The sequence below is a fragment of the Galeopterus variegatus genome, unplaced genomic scaffold (genome assembly GCF_000696425.1).
Source record: "Galeopterus variegatus unplaced genomic scaffold, G_variegatus-3.0.2 Scaffold123, whole genome shotgun sequence".
Lineage (NCBI taxonomy): Eukaryota > Metazoa > Chordata > Mammalia > Dermoptera > Cynocephalidae > Galeopterus > Galeopterus variegatus.
This window is the reverse complement of record NW_007726234.1, coordinates 494,367-514,609: the sequence shown is the minus strand read 5'-3', so window position 1 is coordinate 514,609 and position 20,243 is coordinate 494,367. Positions and strand designations below refer to the sequence as shown.

Here is a 20,243-nt window from a genome sequence, read left to right as displayed (position 1 = left end):
ATTGGTAATATCAATTGGTAAATCGTCTTGTAGAGCATTTGTACCTTTATAATAAAGCTGAACCCACATATATCCCAACTGGTCCACCTGAGGTATATACCCTAGAAAGACTCTTTAACCTGTGCACCAGAAGCCATGTATAAGAAAGTTCATAACAACACTTTTTAAAGGCATAATACTTGAAAACAAATAGAGGGTACATTAACATTAGAAATGATAAACTGTTAAATTCATACAACAAAATGATATAATGCAGTAAAAAAATAAATCTGTCAATATGGGTGAATGTTAGGGCTAGAAATAATTTTCAGAGGAAAAATATAGTATGATTTACATAAAATGATAGGCAAAACAACATTAAGACAGACACGTAATTAAGTTATTTAACTAGAATTTTTAAAAAGTGAGAGAATAATTAACCCAAAATTCAGGACAATAGTTATCTCTTAAGGAGAGAGATGCAATTGGGATGGGACACAAGGCAGGCTTGAAAGGTACTAATGATGTTCTATTTTTTTAAGTTGAGTGGTTGTTACTTGAGTATTTTTATTATTTGAATCAAATATACATTATAACACTCTTCCATATATATAGCTCAGAATAAAAAAATTTGAACTACTGACAATTTAATAAAACAAAAATATTTAGGTAGCTCCACATACCATTAGCCACTGGACATTCATCATCCTTGGGATCCTGAAGACGTGAAAGAGCCAGCACTGCTTGTATTCTCACGTTTGGAATCTTATCTTTCAGTCTGATAAGCATGGCTTCATTAATTTTATCAAACAAATCATCATCAATCTGGGCATTTTCTGGCATACTTCCCAAAAGCTTGTTTATGAGCTGGCACACTCTAAATCTCACTGCATTGCTGTTTGCTTCGTGAGACTAAAACAGAAACAAATCAAAATTTATTCATAGTCACATACCATTCCTAAATAATCAGTACCATTTGAACTATGTTCAGAATTCAGTAAGTTACAACAGTAATTCATTACTTGCAAAGAAACTATAATGCTACCTTGCATACTATATGCATACTAAATACATACTTTATACTGTCTCAAAAAACAGTCTGAAAAACAGTCTGAAAGAAGTATTCGCTGTTACAAGAGCATATTCCTTTTTGTAGGAACTCTTCCTTTACTTCTAAAACAGAGAAGTCATTTAAAACAAACATGTGAGAACTGGTTTAGAGAGATCATTAAAAATTTAATGCTTGAATTATTTTTAACATCCACCTTTTAATTTTAATGATAGTTCTATATTTCCTATAAAAGATACTCATTTAGGGCCGGCCCAGTGGCGCACTCGGTAGTGTGGCGCTTGGGAGTGCAGTGGCGCTCCCGCCGAGGGTTCGGATCCCATATAGAGACCGGTCCGCTCACTGGTTGAGCGCAGTGCGGGCTCGACACCGAGGGTTGCGATCCCGTTACCGGTCATGAAAAAAAGACTAAAAGGAAGAAAAAAAAAGATACTCATTTACAGACATTTTCTCAATTACCAGATATTTCATTGTCTAAAACTCCCGTGGCCCTTTTAATACGGCAAAATTTTTCTTAGTGCTTCCCCAAAGTGCTAGTTATCATAGTACCTTTAAAAGAAAAGTAAACAGATAATTTAAAATGCCACCATCTTCCTCTTCCTCATCATCTTCCATATGTGATTGGTGAAAGGAAGTAACAAACTTTGCTGCAAATTCTATAACCCTCTCCACAGCTGGTTCACGTTTATAGACCACCATAGCATATTTCAAGTAATGAACGAACTCCTCATGAAAAACTGTTTTATCATCCATCTGAAAGACAAAAGAAACCTTTAATAAACTGCACTGATAAAAATCCTTCATTCCCAACATTATCCTAAGGCTGCTGAACTCATTAGCCATAACTCATACAAACTAAAATCTTTTCTCCAGGTTATAGTTTGCTTCTCCCCGAGAGTACACAAACATGAATTCTGAGAATGAAGATTCTTTCGATTTTTTTTCAAAACCCTTAAATTCTCGATATGGCTTTACTATGAATTTAGCAAAAATATGCTTCTTCATACACTGCCCAAAAATCAACACTGACTATCATTTTAGGCCTTTCTATCATACAGCAATTTCTTTTTGATATAACGTTGACATCCTATCTCATATCCTCAAAGCCCTGTTATCTCTACTTACAATTTTTCTTGGACCTCAAGATAATTTCTCCTCCCCAAATTTATCGTCCTATTCTTCCCATCGCTCCACTCAAACAGTATTTACAGGAATGGGAAGAGCCAGGTCCTAACGATGTGACGTTTCATTACTGGATTCAATTTAACCGTGGTAGTAGGTTAGGATAGTTTGACAGTAGGCTTTTCTGCTGTGACCCGAGGGACAACCACCACTGAACCACCACGTTCAGGATCCACAGTGCGGCCCAAAACTTGGTGCATGGTCGCCTCGGTGCTCGTAAACGCCTCTCTCCAAGTTCAGACTAAGGTTAACCGTCCGCGTCGCCCCGGGGGCTTCCGGAAGGGAAAGGGGATAGGAGTATAGACGCCAAAAAGCAAAGGCTGGGCCCGGTGGGAACAGCGCCTGGGCTTCGGGGTCATTCTGACGTGGGCCTGGGCGACCTCGGGCAAGTCGCCTGAAGTCCCCGAACCTCAGGTCTCTCTGAAGCAGCTCGCGAAGGTAAACAAGGTTGGATAGCGGTGCGCCGAGCACGGAGGCCACGGGAGGCCTCTGGGTGAGGCTGCGCCAAGGGAGGGCGAGGGGCGGCGGCCGAGGCCGGGGGCCGCGGGGCCGGCCGCGCTTACCGTGCCGTAGGTGCGGCTCAGCGCCACCACCAGCTTCGCCTGGTTCTGGTGCGGCTGCTGCGCCAGGCGAACGGCCTCCTTAATGGGCAGCAGCCTCTTCTCCGCTCCCATGGCGCCGGGACGAGCCCTGCCCGCGCTCGGATGCAGACAATCCCAGCGCCCCTAACGGACTACTCCAAAGTCTCCTCAGACTCCCCCGAGCCGGCCTCGGAGCGCACAGGGCGTGGTTACCGCCAGAGCGTTCAAACGACTCCCGCGGGAGAAGCAAATACCGCGAGATTTCCGCGAGAGCGCCGGGAGGCAAGAGCGGGAAGAGATGCGTCCACGCCCCCTTTAAACCCCGCGGCTTGAGCACATGCGCACGGGGTCTATGCGGCCGTTTCCCTGGTGGGAAGTGGCGTTTCTAAGAGGAGGGGCCTTGGCGCGGCCGGAAGTGGCGTCTGCCCCAGAGCGGAGGAGCGGTTGTGAGACCGTAGGGAAAGGGCTGGTGGCGCTAGGCCGAGTGGGGTCGTGCGGCTGGGCGTGAGGCCAGAGAAAAGAAAAGACCCTCCCTGGAAGAGAACAGGGATATTGCTGAGGGTAACAATCGCCGCTCCGGCTAACGGGGCGGGGGATGCCGAGAAGAGGGGTACGTTTCGAGGGATATGGAGAAAAGAAAGATAAGACGTTCGGGAGGGCTGGGCCGCGCCGCCCGACTTATGCTGAGAAGGGAAACGTTCCCGGGTCGGCTGAGGGGGCCGTTCCAGGTCTCCACGTGGAGTCGGGCTGCGGTCTCTTTACGGCTTCATTCCTGGCCTGGTGAAGGCCGTCTGGGAGGTCCTGCAGGGGGTGGAGGCGGTCTGGGGACCGCTGCGACGGAAGGCACGGATTAATTTAGCTGCGATTGGTTCTGGATGTGCCACCGTTCCAGGCGTCGTTTACAAACGTGCATTAACGACAGTGAATTAAACAAAAGAGAAAGCAGTGTGTGGAAAGGTCGTTAGAGTATTGGTTAAGATAAGGAGCAGGAAACTACATCTCTAAACCTTTTCTTTAAAAAAAAAAGTAATTATATCAGACAAAAACGAATATCTCTGTTGGAGTCAGGACACACCTCTCCAAAATATGACTGGAGGAGACCAGAATATGCCACCCCCAAATATACTCCTTTTGGTAGGTTTTTCTGAGAAACTGCAGACACAGCATTAGCTCTGAAAAGGAATGTACATTAGTAAAGTATCTGTATCAGGAAGAGGGCTGCTCTGAGATCATTTTTATTACCTGAGAGACAACTGCATAACAAGATAGCCTTTATTCACTGTAAATTTCCTCCCCTTGTCCTCCCATAACTTGTGTCACCACCACCCCACCCAACCCCACCCCACCCTAGCAAGCCCCAAGACCCTATTCCTTCTGTAACTCATGATGCTGTCTTATGTAAGCTTCATTCATCTCACCTTTGTGGGACTCCCTTGCGTACGTAATTAAATACAGTTTTTTCCCTGTTGATCTATGTCGACTTAATTTGTATCCAAGCCAAAGAAACTAGGAGGGTGGAGGGAATCCATTTTCCCCTTCACTACACCTCAGTACCCACTGCCAGCAGAAGAAATAAAACATAACAAAGCTGCTGGTACGCCTTTCTGGTTTTGAATTACCTTCCCTCTCCAGAAGTAATGGATTCTCTAAATTCATTGTTAAGTTTTACTATGCATATTTTCACATATTAAAGACATTATGAACAAATCCCTGAATGAGTATATTGTACTGTTCTGCATGGTTTAGCCACTATATGATAATCACATGCAATTTGGCTTTTTTCAGTCAATATACTGTTTTTGAGGTTTATTTATATTGATGTGTTAATAATAGTAATTTACACTTTATTGACCCTTACCATGTACCAAACACTGTTTTAAACACTTTACTTCCCAAATTTAGTCCTTACAAACAACCCCTGTAAGGTAACTTTGATCTTTTAAGATGAGGCAGCTGAGGCACTAACAGGTTGTTGTAGGTATTCCATTGTATGAACATGATAATTATTCATCCGTCCTCCTGCTTCATATCCCTAATTCCTGAAACTGTAGGTATTCAATTGCTAAAGTAGTGAATGTGATAGTATTTGGGTTGGCTATAATTTTGAAAATATCGAGATGTCCAATTTTTTAAAAAACAAGAAGGGTATTCCAGGTTAACCAGCTAGAGCAAAAGCATAGAGGTCTAAAAACGCATGGGATATTCTGATAACATTTATAATGTCACTATAACTAAAATGTAGAATGCTTGGAAAGCTGGAGGAAAGAGAAACCTAGAAAGGGCATTAATTTTTTTTACCATATGTATTCAGAATATCATTTCAACATGCAATCACTATAAATTATTAATGAGATAATTTGCATTTTTTTTTTTTTCTTACTAAGTCTTCAAAATTGAGTATTGCACTAGCCACATTTCAAGGACAGAGTAGGTACAGGGGGCTAGTGGCTACAGTATTGGATAGTGCAAAACTGTTCTATACTTTGAGAATCACTGCATATACTTTTTTTTTTTAAATGTGTAGTCAATTGGCAAACTAAAAATTAGAACTGATATTTGGTGGCTTTTTTTAAAATTTTGTGGACTTTAGCTGCTCAGCTCTTTTTATGCTTTAGGTGCTTGTTACCTTTGTTGCTTTGTTTGTGAAGTTTCTAATAATGTTATTTCCTGTATTTTATTTGGCTGTCTGACCACCAATAAACCTCGTTCCATTTTGTCTGTTACTGAAGGATGAGGCATCTGGCCACCAGAGGTCATCCTAACTATATTTTTATTAGCTTTTTTTTTTTTTTTTAAATTATTAATGCCATATGTTTTTGGTCAGTATTTTTTTAACATTATAATGTGAAAAATTTTTTAAGATGCTAGATTAAATTTAAACATCATAGTCTCACTGCCTTACAGGTTTCTTAACTTGTCTTTAGTGCTATGGTAAAGAACAAATAATAGCAACTATGGGAATAAATCTCTTCCTGTCCTTGTTAAAATTAGTTTAGTTGAAGAAATGACAAAGACTGAAGAATATGTATAGTAAGGCTATTTAGTTTTCCAAATTTGAAACTAATTCTTTAAAGGTAAATTATACATAGAAGTATATAGAGTAGGTATAGTTAGTTTTGATGTGTAAAAATTATGTACATGGAATGTAAAGGAGTAATAGTGATGGGCTCATTGTCATATATCTAGAATTACATAAGCCTTCAAGTAGACTTTTTCTGTCATATTGCTGATTAAAAAGTAGAGTGAACCTTTTTAAGAATGCTTTGAGTAACAGTAACTGAAGTGTCACTGATTAATAATCTTATAGGTGGAGCTTGGTTGAAATGAAAATAGTAAAAATATAAGAGAACAGAACAATTAAAAACCAACAGACTCTCCTGTCTTAATAAGTAAAGACTTACGGTACATGACAAAGATTGAGTATTGTTTGCAGATTGAACTAGGTAAAAATATTGTAAACTAAACTTGAAAGTATTTACCTTTATGTTTCCTCTTAAGGATGAAGTTATAAGCATTTTCATTTATATTGCTGTAGTAACATCATCTTTGGTTATCCTGCTTTTAGAAATTGTTTTACTTGTCTTTGTCCAACATATTACCAGTTTGGAAATATTATGGTTTGGGAATTTTTCTCTCCCTGGAGTAAAAGAGAACATGTTTATGTAGTTACTTACTGCAGACCTTTGTCATTCTCTCATTAATTCTTTGCAATACATTTACCAAGCTACTAATATATGCCAGACACTGTGTTAGGAACTGAAATAGATAAAAAGAATGTGTGGGGCCGGCCCAGTGGCACAATGGAGAGTGCGCCGCTTGGGAGCATGGCGGCGCTCCCGCCGAGGGTTGGGATCCCACGTGGAGACCGGTTCCCACTCACTGGCTGAGCGCGGTGCGGGCGCAACAGTGAGGGTTGCGATCCCGTTGCCGGTTGCCGGTCCCCGGTAGGGGCGCAACACCGAGGGTTGCGATCCCGTTGCCGGTCCCCGGTACGGGCGCAACACTGAGGGTTGCGATCCTGTTGCCAGTCCCCGGTACGGATGCGACACCAAGGGTTGCGATCCCGTTACCGGTCAGTAAAAAAGACAAAAAAAAGGGAAAAAAAAAAAAAAAAGAATGTGTGGAAACCAGAGAAATGTTCATTAGAGGAAAATCACTGACTTGAAGATGGACGATGTGACTTTTTGAAAAATTTTTTTATTTAAACAAAATTTTTTTTTGGCAGCTGGCTGGTAACAGGGATCAAACCCTGAACTTTGGTGTTGTCAACACCCTGCTCTAACCAACTGAGCTAACCAGCCAGCCTACTATATGACTTTATTAGCGCAACATAGTGTATTTGAAACTGGAAGTGTTCACCGACTTTCATTTTGGAAATCACCCCTACAGAATGGCATAAATGAGATGTTGATATTGTTTCTTGCTTTTTTCATTTAGAGCTATGCCTTTAAAGTCCATTCATGTATGTATTGCTGTGTGCTCATATATTTCTAATGTGCTTCCACTACATTTTATCTGTCCACTCTGGTGATAAAAGCCTAGGATGCTTCTAACTGTCATCACAAATGAAGCTTCAGGGTATATCCTCATACATGTTGGTCTTAATGAAGAATTTCTTTGCTGTATAGGCCCAGAAGTAGAATTGCTGGATCATGAGATATTTAGTTTGGCTAAGTAGTGCTGCCAGATTGCTCTTCAGACTGATTATCCCAGTATATAATCTCACCAGTAGGGTCAGTTCCTGAAGGAACTCACTAACACTTGACATTATCCAACTTTCTAATTTTTACCAAACTCATACCATAATGTGATCATATGGTTAATGCTTCTGGATTTTCTCTTTTATAAATTGGATATTTTTGTCCTTTGCCAATTTATTAATTGAAGTTGCTACCTTTTAAAAAAAATATTGACTTGTAGTTAACTTTGTCCTGGATATCTTTAGTTCAATCAAGAAATGATTCATTTTGATGTGAATCATTTTTTTGGTCTTGTGCTTTATGATTTTTTGGTCTTGTGCTTTATGATTTTTTGTTTATCAAGTTACATTCTCCTGTGTTATATTTGATTAACTATATAGTTTAACCATCCCTATTTAGGTCTTTAATCCATCATGAGTCCTCCTTTATATGTGGCATTACATAGGTATACAGTCTTATTTTTCTAGATGAAATGAGCCAGTTGTATCAATATTAAGTACTTAATGCACCCATTCGCTCTTGATTTATGTAGCAACCTTATTTTATCATACATTCTCAAATTATATTTGGCTCTGTTTCTGAGCTCTGTTCTGCTCTATTGAGCCATTTGTCCTTATACTAATTCCACCCTATTTTAATTTCTGTGACTTTTGTACTAAATCTTGAAGGGCAAAGACTCCCTTTACTCCTCTGTTTTAAACAATTGGTTTGAGTATATGTGGAATTTTATTCTTTCCAAATAAACTTTAAGTTCATTTTTAGAACTTTGATTGGAATTGCACAAATTAATTTGGAGAAAGTTGATGTTCTTTATAATATTCATTTGTTCCATTCAAGAACATGGAATATCTCTATTTTAAATTATCTTCCATGTCTTTTATTAGATCTTGTATATTATTGATTAGTTCCCAGATGTTGTTTATTAGATCTTGTGTATTACTGATTAACTCCTAGATCCTTTATTGGTTTGGGGTTTTTTTGTTTTTCCTCTTGTAAAATGTACTTATGTAATATATTTTCTAGTTTGTGCTGCTGATGTAGAAGTTAAGAGTGCCTGGGTTCAAATCCTTGCTCTATCATTTACTTAGATATATGACCTTGGTCAGGTAACTTAATCCTCATGTGTAAGATGAGGACAATAAAAGTACTACCTTGTAGGGTTGTTAGGAGAATTTTATTTATTTTTGTTGAGAAACATTGATTATACATGTTTGTGGGGTACAGAGTGATATTTCAATACATGTATATAATGCATGATGATCAAATGAGGGTAATTAACATATTCCTCATTGTAAAACTTAGTCATTTCTCAGTGATGAGGACATTTGATTTCTTCTAGCAATATGATAACATGCAGTAAATTATCTTTAATTATAGATGTCTATCTCAACTGTACACCAATAGAACTTATTTTTCCTATCTAGCTATTTTGTGTCCATTAACCAACCTCTCACTGTCCCTCTTCCCATTCCCCTTCCCTGCCTCTAGTAACCACAGTTCTGCTCTGTTAGGAAAATTTTAAATAAGTTAACATTTGTGCAGTTCCTGGCAAATAATAGGTGCTTTATAAGTAATTAAATTAATATTCATGGGTCAATCTCAGATCTAGGAACCTTGTTGAGCTCTTTTATTAGCTCTAATAGTTTATATGTTATTTTTTTTAATTAGATGACCATATCATGTGTGAATTAATAGTTCACCTCTTCTCTTTCAATTATTTCACCTGTTATTTATTGTTTTTTTTAATAACACTGACTAGGATATTATCAGTCATCATGGTCATCCTTCATTTCACTTTTAAAAGGAATATGTCTAATCTCATTTAGGATAATATTTGCTTAAAGTTTTTGGTAGATAGTCTTTACCAAGTTGAGAAACTTTCTAGATTGGCAAGAGTCTTTTGTTTTATTTTTTAAAGCATAAATAGGTGTTGATCGGGAACTAAGAAAGGTTAAATATGCACAGTTGGTAAAAAAAAATTTTCCCTTTAGTTTTGGTAACTTTATAAATTTTCTGAAGTTGGGCTACTCTTGCTGTCTTGGAATAAGCTCTAGGTGATTATATTATTTTTTTCTTTAATGTACTGTTGGATTCTGTTAAGAAATACTTAAAATTTTAGCAAATAAAATGAGACTATACTTTTTTTATTTGGTTTGACTCTAGATTTGGAATTCATTTTTTATTATCCTCATAAAAGGAGCTGGTCAGTTTTCATACTTTTTTCTTTTTTCTGGAACAGCTTATATAAAATTGGTCATACAACCACAACCTCTGAGGTCCCAGCAAGAGTCCTAGCATCTAGCAGCTGTACCACCACAAAAGGCCCCCCCAAACTAATTCCAACAAGCACATCTAAAGGTAAAAAGATACCTTTTATAGCTCTGTATTTGGAGTTTGGGGCATAAGGGGCATACTTTATGCTTTCGCAGAAGTAATTTTCTGGGCTAGAACTGATTACTAAGAAACAAACTGGCCCAATTATGTACCAATGGATTAAAATGACCAGGACTCTCCTTCCTGATTTTGTGATTGTAAGAGCCACTCCCAATGGGAGAATCAGCCTGAGTCTATGAGATAGAGAGAGGAAAGTCTGTAAGGCTTCCCACTCAGCATCCATGTTCTTGGATACCCTAAAGTTAGATGGACAGTAATGTTACCTAGTGCTTTCAGGCTTTAATATCATGTCTCTAGTGTTCTCATTCGCAGGTTAAGACTACCTTTCCAGATAAGTCCAGCAGCTAATTCACGTTTCCAAGGACATTTGCATCACCTATGGAAAACATCAGATTCTTGCACACCAGATGTCCTTGACAGCTCATCTCATCATCCCCCTGCATAAAAGTTGCTGCACCAGCAGACAGCCAAGGCAACTACTGAGCTTCTTTCCATTACCAAGTAGATATAATATCACTGCCAACAAAAAAGACTGCACAAAGTCTCTCTTCACAATATCACTACCAGTTGAGACCATGCTAAGAAAATCAGCTTACCTAAATGAGGACCCCTTCTCTTCTTGGGTAGCCAGGATTTGAAGGAGATACTCTGTGACCTGTGCCACTGGTAAGTGACTAACACTTTTACACACTGAACTGGTCCTGAGAACTGAAACGTCTTCTTTGTAAGTGAAGAATATACAGCATAATCTTGAAGAACTGCACAGTGGTGTGGGCCAGAGTATACTTTGTGTGTGTAGTGGACTGAGACAGACAAATTAATCTTGGTGAAAGGATTTTTCGTCTCTTGTTGCTATTCGCCAATGTTAGTCAGTGTTCTGCTGGCTTAGATTGTTACCTTTTTCTGGTTCCTTACTCTGTTTTATTCTAATGGGTCCCAGAAATCCCTCTCCTGACCCCTTATCAGAATCAGAAAGTGAGGAAGAAGAAAACACTAGCTACCTAAATGAGAGTTCTGGGGAAGAGTGGGATTCCTCTGAAGAGGAGGACCCCATGGTGCCCAACTTAACACCTCTTGAGAGTCTTGCCTGGCAGGTTAAGTGCCTTTTAAAATATTCTACAACCTGGAAACCTTTAAATCCTAATTCCTGGTTATATCATGCTAAACTCTTAGATCCAAGCACACCTGTCCATATACTTCGAGAGATAGGTCTAAGACTCTCCCATTGCTCCCATTGTGTCCCCAAACTGGAACCAATTCCTGAATGGCCCCCTCTGGCCTCTTGTGGAGTCCCACCTTTTCAAAAGCCCCTTACAAGTCCCAGCCGGCTCTCTCGAGATCATGCCACTCTAAATGGAGCACTGCAATTTGCCACCAAACAGTTAAGCCGAACATTGAGTAGAGCCACTCCCATACCTGAATACCTAAAACAGATCCCTAATTCGTGTGTTTCTGGTTGTTGCTGTGGCTGGCTAACTAAAACAGTTAAGGAAACAACCCGCACTGAACCCATCAACACTACTTACTCCTACACGGACTTCCAAAAGGCAGTTAACAAACTCCTAACTGCATCACTATAAATTTCCACCATTTGCTCTCATATTTGTGATGTTTCTAATTGAGAAAGCAGTACAGATTTAATCATTACACAGCCCACAGTTGAGAAACTATTGTCTTCTCAACCAATCTGTGCCATGCCCTGGCAAGCCAAAGTACTATCAAGCACCAAATATATACCCACGGGTCCTATAACTCTGCTACAGAAAATGTGTATTGTGCACATACCCTTTGACAAACTCTGTAGATAAAATGAAAATTTCAATGGAAAATTAGCCAAAAGAAACCATATTACAAAAGATAAGTTGAATATTCTCCACATTCAGTTCTCTCCTGCCACTCCCCCAACCCCCAGTTCACTCTGTTTATCTGAAGAGACTTTAACTAGACAACTGATTTTTAATGGGAAGTAAAAAGTAGACCACCACCCATTTTGTTACCTAACACTCAGAATAGCCATGTGGAGAGCAAGAAGTTGGCTACCCCCAATACCTTTCTCAGCTTACTCTTCTCTGACATTCTTTTCTAGGGAGGAAGTTGAGGTAAATTGAATAACTACACTAAAGGAAACTAATGGGGATATGGATTTCTCTCCCAGCTTTTATATAAATATGCTTACGTATTTATATAAATAGGCACCCTTTAGGGGTTCTTATCTTTTGTTTGGAGATGAGAGTTTGTAGTTTCAAACCTAGCCTACACTACTCCAAACCTATTATGGTACCTGCAATTACAGCATGAACATTCTGTTTAGACACCCACCAGTCTCTCTCTGGCTAATTTGGCCAGTAATGTCATCCCTTGGGATTAACACCTGTTCTGTAGGGAATATGTTTCTTGAATATAATCAGACTTTTATCAACAGCAAATAAAATACATTCCAAAAGATGAATGGGAAAGGATTAAGAGAGCATTCATTCTTTCGGTATTAACTGCTGATGGATTAAAGTATTTCATCTGTATACCATTTTCTGGGGTAGAAGTTTATGCACTTTCCATATCCATTGCAAACTTTTCAGGAACCCTTCTAATTTTAAAGAAACTTTCTATAGAAAATCCCAGCCTAATACAATCTGAAGTTAAGAGTTTTAGCAGCACTGTTTTTCTAAGTAGATTAGCTTTAGATTTTCTTCTGGCTAAACAAGGAAGAGTATGTGCCCTTTTAAAGGAGTTGTGTTGTGTTTATTTAAATGAGTCAAAACATAGAAATCAACATACATAAAATAAAATGCGTGAGACCATTAAATCTTTTCATATACCCTGCAATAAAGAGTGAAACCTGTGTGTGGTCCTGGTTGACTAGAAATCTAAATGGAATCAGAAAATGGATTGTAAACAGATTGTTAAAAGTGTATCCTATTTTAGTTTTGCTTTTTTCTATTCTCCTATTTTAGTTTTGCTTTTTTCTATTCTCCTTAATTAAGTGCTGTATATAATGTGGCATCAAAAAATTGAAGCAGTAATGGAATCACAAATTCTGTAAACGTATAGCAACTTTAAGGAGACAAAAGAATGTTTATAACCTAATGAGTATTTCTGCTGGGCCTTAGTTGTCCCATCTTAAGGAAAAAGGAGGGATTGTAGTAGGTAGAAAAAAGTATTTGTTAGTGGAAATTATTGACCTGAAACCGTATCATACTGTTAGTGTAACTAAATGTATCAAACTGTTCCTATGTAGATTTTCTGTGAAATTGGTTTTTAAAATGTTACTAGAACCTGTTTCCTTTTTTTTTTTAAAGGCGGGATGAGTAAGGAAGAAGTCTGAAAATTAAAATATGTTGATGTTTAAGTTTCTGTAATATGTTCCTCTGTGTGTGTGTGTGTGTGTGTGCGCGCGCATGAGCACGCGTGTGTGTGCGTAAGTAAAAGTGCCTTGCTCATGAATGCATTTTTGCTATTAACTCTGAAAGGAAGCCTTTTCCCAGCTTGGCAGCTGAATAAACCAATAGCTTTGTATATGCTGAACAGAGTTTGGTCATTTGTCCTCAACAATGAAATAGATCGTGCTTTGCTTGAGGCATAGTAAACATTCAGTAAGTATTTAATATGGTTAATAGGTGTATTGTCTATATCTATGTAGTATCTCTGATAGGAGGTGGTGACTTAGCATTTGCAGAGAAGAAACACACTTGAAGAGGAAAATGTCTGATATACAGTCAAGATCCAAATTTGAACCTATTTGTTTATATATTTTAAGTATTCCCAGGTTGCACAAAATGATGGGTACCTGAAGAAGCCTTTAAACCTGTACTTATTTTTCTGTACCTTAGAAATGAGGTTGAGGGTGAATTTACCACTTTTGCACTCTCTGGTTAAGTGCAGTTACTACAGTTAGGATGCAGAGAGATGAATTTATCCTGTATAGGAATATTTATCAAGGAAGTAAAGAAACAGGATTTCTAAACCAGTGGACATTAACAAGTTCTTTAAAGGTGTTTTTCTCTGTCCGTGCAGATAGACACTCTTTTTTGTTAAAGCAGTCCAGAAACCTTGAGCCTAGAAGACCATAATCATGTCTTTTAATCCTATCTGCTTCTTAAGAAAAAGAAAATCCATACATGGCAGGAAGAGAGCAGATGACAGGTCCCCACTAGAGGATTTTCATGCAGGGGGTCTTATCACATCTATCCATCTAAAAGATTTCTCTATGATGAAGACAATGTTTTGATATTAGAGTAGATTGTTAAAGCAGTTAGAGACCTTAGAAATCAGTTGGGTTATTTTCTTACTGATGCATAAATTGTCTTACAACTCTAATAAATGGCTTTCTACTTTTGGCTCTAATGATAGAGAACTCAATGACCTTTGGAGAGGCCCATTAATTTTAAATATCTATTAGAAATCTAGTCATTAATCCAATAATATTATGGAGGAGTGCCTACTATAGTTCAGACACTGGGAATGTAAATTAAGTATGATGCCACACATAGGAAATAAAATATAGTTTTAAAATATATGAGCCAATATACATTACCCCAAGCCATTTCTGCTCTCTAGGGTCACATTAAATAAGCCTAAACCCTAATCCATATAATGTTCCCTCAAATACTTGAAAATTGCTTATAGTGGAGGATCACATAAAAGAATTGAAAGGAGCAGCCATTCAAGTGTAGTGAAGATTCATGTGGAGGGCACACTCCAACAATTAAGCCCCACAAGGGGTAGTCAACCAAGGTAATAGACAAAATATATATATGTACTTAATATACATATTTAATGTATATGCAAAATTTACAAGGCAGTGGCACACAAAGATTCGGACTGCTCAGATGGCTAGGTTATACAGAAAAGCCCAGAAAGTCTGGATAACATCTCAGACTTCATGAGACCACTCTGCAAGCTGATGGCATATTAATCCACCAATGAGCAATATCCATTGGACTGAGGGAACTACACTAGCTGGCACCAACCACCAGGTATTTATTCTGTGTCCGCTTGCTTTTGTCAAAAGGAAAGTTGCGGGCCGAGCCCGTGGCGCACTCGGGAGAGTGCAGCACTCGGGAGAGTGCAGCGCTGGGAGCACAGCAGCGCTCCCGCCGCGGGTTCGGATCCTATATAGGGATGACCTGTGCGCTCACAGGGCTCACTGGCTGAGCGTGGTGCGGCCGGTCTCAAAAAGGACAAGGAAAAAAAAAAAAAGGAAAGTTGCTATGATGTATCTGGCAATTTTAAACAAAGTTTAGTTAATGGCCATATATTTGAATCTGATTTTTTTTTTTTTTTTTTTTTTTTTTTTTTTGGTGGCTGGCTGGTTCAGGGATGAAACACTGGACTTTAGTGTTATCGGCACCATGCTCTAACCCACTGAGCTAACCAGCCAGCCCCTGAGTCTGACAATTGTATACAATCTGCCAAGCTCTTCCTTTCAATTGGTGGCAGTGGTAAGATGATATACTGTTTGGAAGTGACATCAAGAAAATGGAAAGGATGGGGATATCACAATGACTTGACACTTGCTGGCTATCCACCTCCTGTGATATGGAAGAACTATGACCAGCTTTTCTCAATAAAATGCAAGAAGTGAATACCTGATTTTTTTAAAAAGTGATAATTTAAAATAATGTAGCAGCAGGACAACATCTGGGTTGTTGCTTCTAAACAGTGTAGCGTCAGTTAAAAATATTACTAGCAGTTTTGGGTTGGGTCATTCATAGTAAGTTAATTGGAATTTGAGCAGTTTATTCGAGAAGACAGATGATTCAGACACATGATATGAAAATTCCTAGGATCATTTGGGAAGTTAGGCCCTATATACCTAGTAATCCAGAAGGAAAATCAGGTCACTGGCCAGCCTAACAAAATTAAAACTGAGTTCCTAGTATACACAGAAACCGAGCTGGTGTATCAAATTAGATTACTTGAAACAGTCTTAAGATGAGCATTGAAGTTAATAAATTAAGAAGGTGATACTAACTTCTTACTTGAGGGAAAATAATTATATTTGGGTTAACTTTGCTAAGCCCATGCCTAATATTACCCCTCTATGGTATCAGCTATGGGACCTGACACTGCAATATATCAGCTGATGTTTTACAGTATATTAATTAGGTATTGGTCCAGTAGGAGCAACTTCCTTTGGGAGGAACCCAAATAAGTGGAACCATCCAAGGTATGGCCATCTTCCATCAAATAAAAAAAAAAAAAAAAGACTAGATTGGCTTTATGATTGCACCCTGAGTAACCAGAATGGCTTGCTAGAATGGCAGAGCTCTGATGACACAAAGGGCGAGCCCATATTCCTAAATTAATTGAAGGCTGGCATTAATGTTGACCCCAGCTAGTTTGTTCCATGGACACTTATAGCAAAGTGTGTTATATGGTGTTGGCCCCTGGCTTCCTATTTGGTAGTGAAGTAGACTTTCTCAGTGGCTTGAGTGCATTTGTTCAGAGCCCAGTTTCCTTCTTTGAACCCCGTTTATCTATGTTAGTCACATTCTACTTAGTACACATATCTTTACATGTGTTGGGTTGCCAGATTTAGCAAATAAAAAGATAGGACATCCAAATAAAATTGACTTTCAAATAAACAATGAAGTATGGAACATAGGCCAGGAAAAAGTTATTTGTAATTTATCTGAAATATATAACTGCTTCATGTATTTTATCTGGCAACCCTATATTATCAATTAGCATTGATTAAACTTGAGTTGTAGTCATATAGTTGTTTTCTTACCTCTAAATACTTGAGAGAGTTCACATACAGTTGACATGAGGTTAGAACTGTTGTGTGGTGGAAGAGGAGGCCCAATTGCAGATACGAGACTTTTTATAGGAGATGTGTGGTATTTAGCTAAAAGAACTGCATAACAATTATAACATTTCCAGACATACGTTTCCAAAATGCTGTCTCAATAGTAGGTAGTTTGGGTTTGTTGTTTTTTATTTGTGTGTGTTTTAAGCAGTTTCTTTCTCACTCTCCTTTATCATTGAAGGGAAAGATTAAGTGTATTACTCTTTTTTTTTTTCAGTCCTTGATAGGTAACACAGTTCTGGCAGCCATTCATATCAAAAATATCCACATATTTGGAACACATATCTTTGCCTTCCAAAATGCCCAAAAGAGTGAGAATTTGAAGGCATAATTACCCTGGAAGGTGGGAGTGAGGAGAAAAGTTGAAAACAAGGGGATTACTTGTAAGTTTATTTTTGTCCTTCCTTTGTAGCTAGGCAACTCTCTTTCTAGCAAAAGACTGAAGACATTCCCTGGAGAAATTGAAGCAGATAGATTTAGAACTGAGGACTGGGAAGGGTGGTGGTGGTAGTGATGTGCTATACAGAAGACAGGACAATTGAGAGAATGTAGTATTCTGAATATTATGAGCCTCCAGCACACTGTCTCCACCCAGCTACAGAATCTGGCAACCAAGCTTGTACCTAGCCCTGCCCACGCAAACCAAACAGATGAACAATGAAAAGATCCACTTGACATTGATTATTTGTTGCGGTGAAACCCAGAGTCCACAGCCCTGCTCATTCATATATGGTTTAAGTCACTTGAAATAACAATACACTGACAGCCAAAGATCACAAGTCATTTGAGAAAACTTGCAACATGAAAGGTGCACATCAAACTTTGAAGCTATGATATTCTCAGAAACAGGAGGATATATTGCATTTATGAAATAAGAACAGAATGCTATAATAATGAACAATTAGGAAATAAAAGCTATTGGAAAAATAGGAGAGCCAAAATTAAACTTCAGTAAATGTGTTGGAAATAAATTGAAGAAATTTCAAAAGGTAGAACAAAAAGGCAGAGATGAAAAATAGGCAAGAACAAAAAAAGAAAATTAGAAGATGAGAATGAAGTGCAACATCTAATAAGTAACAGTTGCAAAATGACAGAACAGAGAAAGGTGAAGAGAGATAATAAAGAACATTTCTTGAAAATGTAGGACACTAGTCTCCTAAATTAAAAGGGTTCACTGAATGCCTAGCATGATGAAGTAAAAAACACAAAAGCACATCATTATGATATTTCAGGATGCCAGAGTTAAAGAAGATCCTAAAAGCTTCGAAAGGGGAAAAATAGGTTACATAAAAAGGATGTTTTCAGAATGGTGTTTAGACTTCTTGATAGCAACACTGGATGCTGGAAGACTACGAAAGCATGACCTTTAAATTTAAAAGGAGAAATGATTTCCAACCTAGAATTTTGTACCCAGACAATCCAATCAAGTGTGGGGCTAAAATAAAGGTATCTTTAGACTTGCATGTTCTCAAAATTTTATCTCACCATCTACCTTTTCTTAGGAGGCCACTGGAAGATGTGTTTCATCAAAACAAGAGAGTAATCTAAGTACAAAGGTATGAGATCCTGAAGCTATAGATCTGATGAAGGAAAGTCCCAGGATGACTACTATGTCAAGTAAGTAAAATGGGGACTCCAGGAAGCAGGTCCCTAGAAAATTTGGAACAAAGTGAGTACAGTTCTATAGAAAGGAATAGGATAGATGTTGGGACATTAGGGGGAAATAATATAAGTACATAGGAAACTAGGTTAATGATAAAATGAAGCAATTCGAAGTATACCAAATACACATTTTGGATGAGTGTCACTATGTTACAGGAATGAATCTTAAATTTTCTTTCTTGAAAAGTAATTATGTTATTATAATTTAATAATCAGACTTTAGAAGTTTGACATTTAAAATATAGTAAAATGTTATTATTGTCAGGTATTGGATTGGTCCTTCAGGTATCGTCCTCCACAATTGCAATAGATGTGCATATTTTCAGAAAAAAAAGTTTTTCGATACTTGTTTTGTAAAAGGAACTTTGTCCCTTGGCTAGGTAAATCTTAAAAGTTTTTTCTGTATAGAAATAATGCATAGTCTATAGCAGTAATTTCAATAAGTTTTTGTTTAAATTTTAGCCTTGGTAGATTGAAAACTATAAGAAATTACCTACTTTTAAAAAATAATATTTTGAAATTTCATATTGTTTTTCATTTTCCATAGTGTTTCTACTATCAAGATATTGTTATACCCAGTGGCTGGTGTACAATATATTCCCATATAATATTTTAGATTTTTTGGCTATGAATTATGATTTGGGGTTTTATCAGTGCTTTGTTTATATTAATGTTATATAATCTCAGAATAAATTTTGATTTAATTGTAAATGATATGTGTGCTGATGTTTTCTGTCTGTCATCAAATCTATTAAGTGAACCATGCCAGACCAATTTGTCCATCTCTTTTTTTTCCTAAGTAAGGGATAATACACATATAGTAAAGTATGTAAAGTACACTAATTATAAGTGCACTTATTGATTTTTTACACGTATATACATTCATATCAAGATCATATCAAGATGTGTACTGTCAGATCAAAGTACAAAAAATTTCTGATTCCCTAATGCCCTTTCCCAGTCTATACCTTCCTCAGAAATAACTACTTTTCTATTAAGATCAATTAGTTTTGCTTGTTCTCTATAAACTTCATCTAAGTGGGATCATACTGTATGTATTGTTTTATACCTGGCATCTTTCATCGACATAAGTTTTTTTTTAATTGCTGTAGACTGTTCAATTGTATGAATATACCATAATTCATTTATCCTTTTACCTGTTGGTAGCATTGGAGTTCCTTTCAATTTTTGGCTACTACAAATAAAGCTGCAATAAACACTTTGTGTTTTTTGTGGATATATGCACTCATTCCTCTTGGGTATATACCTAGGAGTAAAACTGCTGTGTCATAGGGTAGGTGTATGTTTAATTTTGGTAAAACTGCTAAACACTTTCCAAAGTGATTGTATCATTTTATACTTCCAGCAGCAATGCATGGAAGTTCCAGTTGCTCCATATCTTTTTTTTTTTTTCTTTTTTCTTTTTTTAAGCTAATAAAATTTATAGCAGTTTTAGGTTTACAGAAAAATTGAGCAGGAGGTACAGACAGTTGACATACTCCCCCCCCACACACACACACCCACACACAATTTCTCCTGTTAATATCTTACATTAGTCTGGTAACTTTGTTACAGTTATGAACCATATTGATACATTATTAATTAAATTTTACATCAGAGTTCCCTCTTTGTGTTGTACAGCTGTGTGTTTTGCCAAATGTATAATGTCATGTATTCACCATCACAGTATCATACTGAAGTTTCACTGCCCTGAAACTTTTCTTTGCTTCACCAACTCATCTCTGCCTCCCCCTCTTTCTCTCCTGAAACCCTGGCAACCAGTGGTTTTTTTTTTTTGTTTTTTTGTTTTTTTCCATTACGTAGAACATTTATCATTTCTTTGTGGTGGGATCATTCAAAACCTCTTA

General features: G+C 37.8%; 2 protein-coding genes across 6 annotated transcripts in view; one reads left to right on the top strand and one right to left on the bottom strand.

Annotated features, from left to right (window-relative positions):
• The window catches only part of NCAPG (non-SMC condensin I complex, subunit G), a 44,082-nt gene extending 41,178 nt beyond the window's left edge, over window positions 1–2,904 (bottom strand). Inside the window, exons 1-3 of the mRNA XM_008588270.1 lie at window positions 2,794–2,904; window positions 1,598–1,801; window positions 663–891 (exon numbers count right to left, since the gene is read on the bottom strand). Coding sequence (XP_008586492.1) covers window positions 663–891; window positions 1,598–1,801; window positions 2,794–2,904 — 544 coding nt within the window. The remainder of the gene's footprint in view (window positions 1–662; window positions 892–1,597; window positions 1,802–2,793) is intronic.
• Window positions 2,905–3,250: 346 nt separating this feature from the next.
• Window positions 3,251–19,089, top strand: DCAF16 (DDB1 and CUL4 associated factor 16). Of its 5 annotated transcripts, XR_551645.1 has the most exons (4): window positions 3,251–3,421; window positions 9,751–10,571; window positions 18,216–18,330; window positions 18,923–19,089. XR_551645.1 is itself a non-coding variant. In XM_008588243.1 (3 exons), the coding sequence occupies exon 3, from the start codon at window positions 10,835–10,837 to the stop codon at window positions 11,483–11,485; it is 651 nt and encodes a 216-aa protein (XP_008586465.1). In that variant the 5' UTR covers window positions 3,251–3,421; window positions 9,751–9,869; window positions 10,218–10,834; the 3' UTR covers window positions 11,486–11,985. The 5 variants fall into 5 exon arrangements, 4 of the variants coding, with proteins under 4 accessions (XP_008586465.1, XP_008586471.1, XP_008586461.1 ...); XM_008588243.1 differs by lacking the exons at window positions 18,216–18,330; window positions 18,923–19,089 and having other exon boundaries at window positions 9,751–9,869; window positions 10,218–11,985; XM_008588249.1 differs by lacking the exons at window positions 18,216–18,330; window positions 18,923–19,089 and having other exon boundaries at window positions 9,751–9,869; window positions 10,203–11,985.
• The last annotated feature ends 1,154 nt before the right edge of the window (window positions 19,090–20,243 follow it).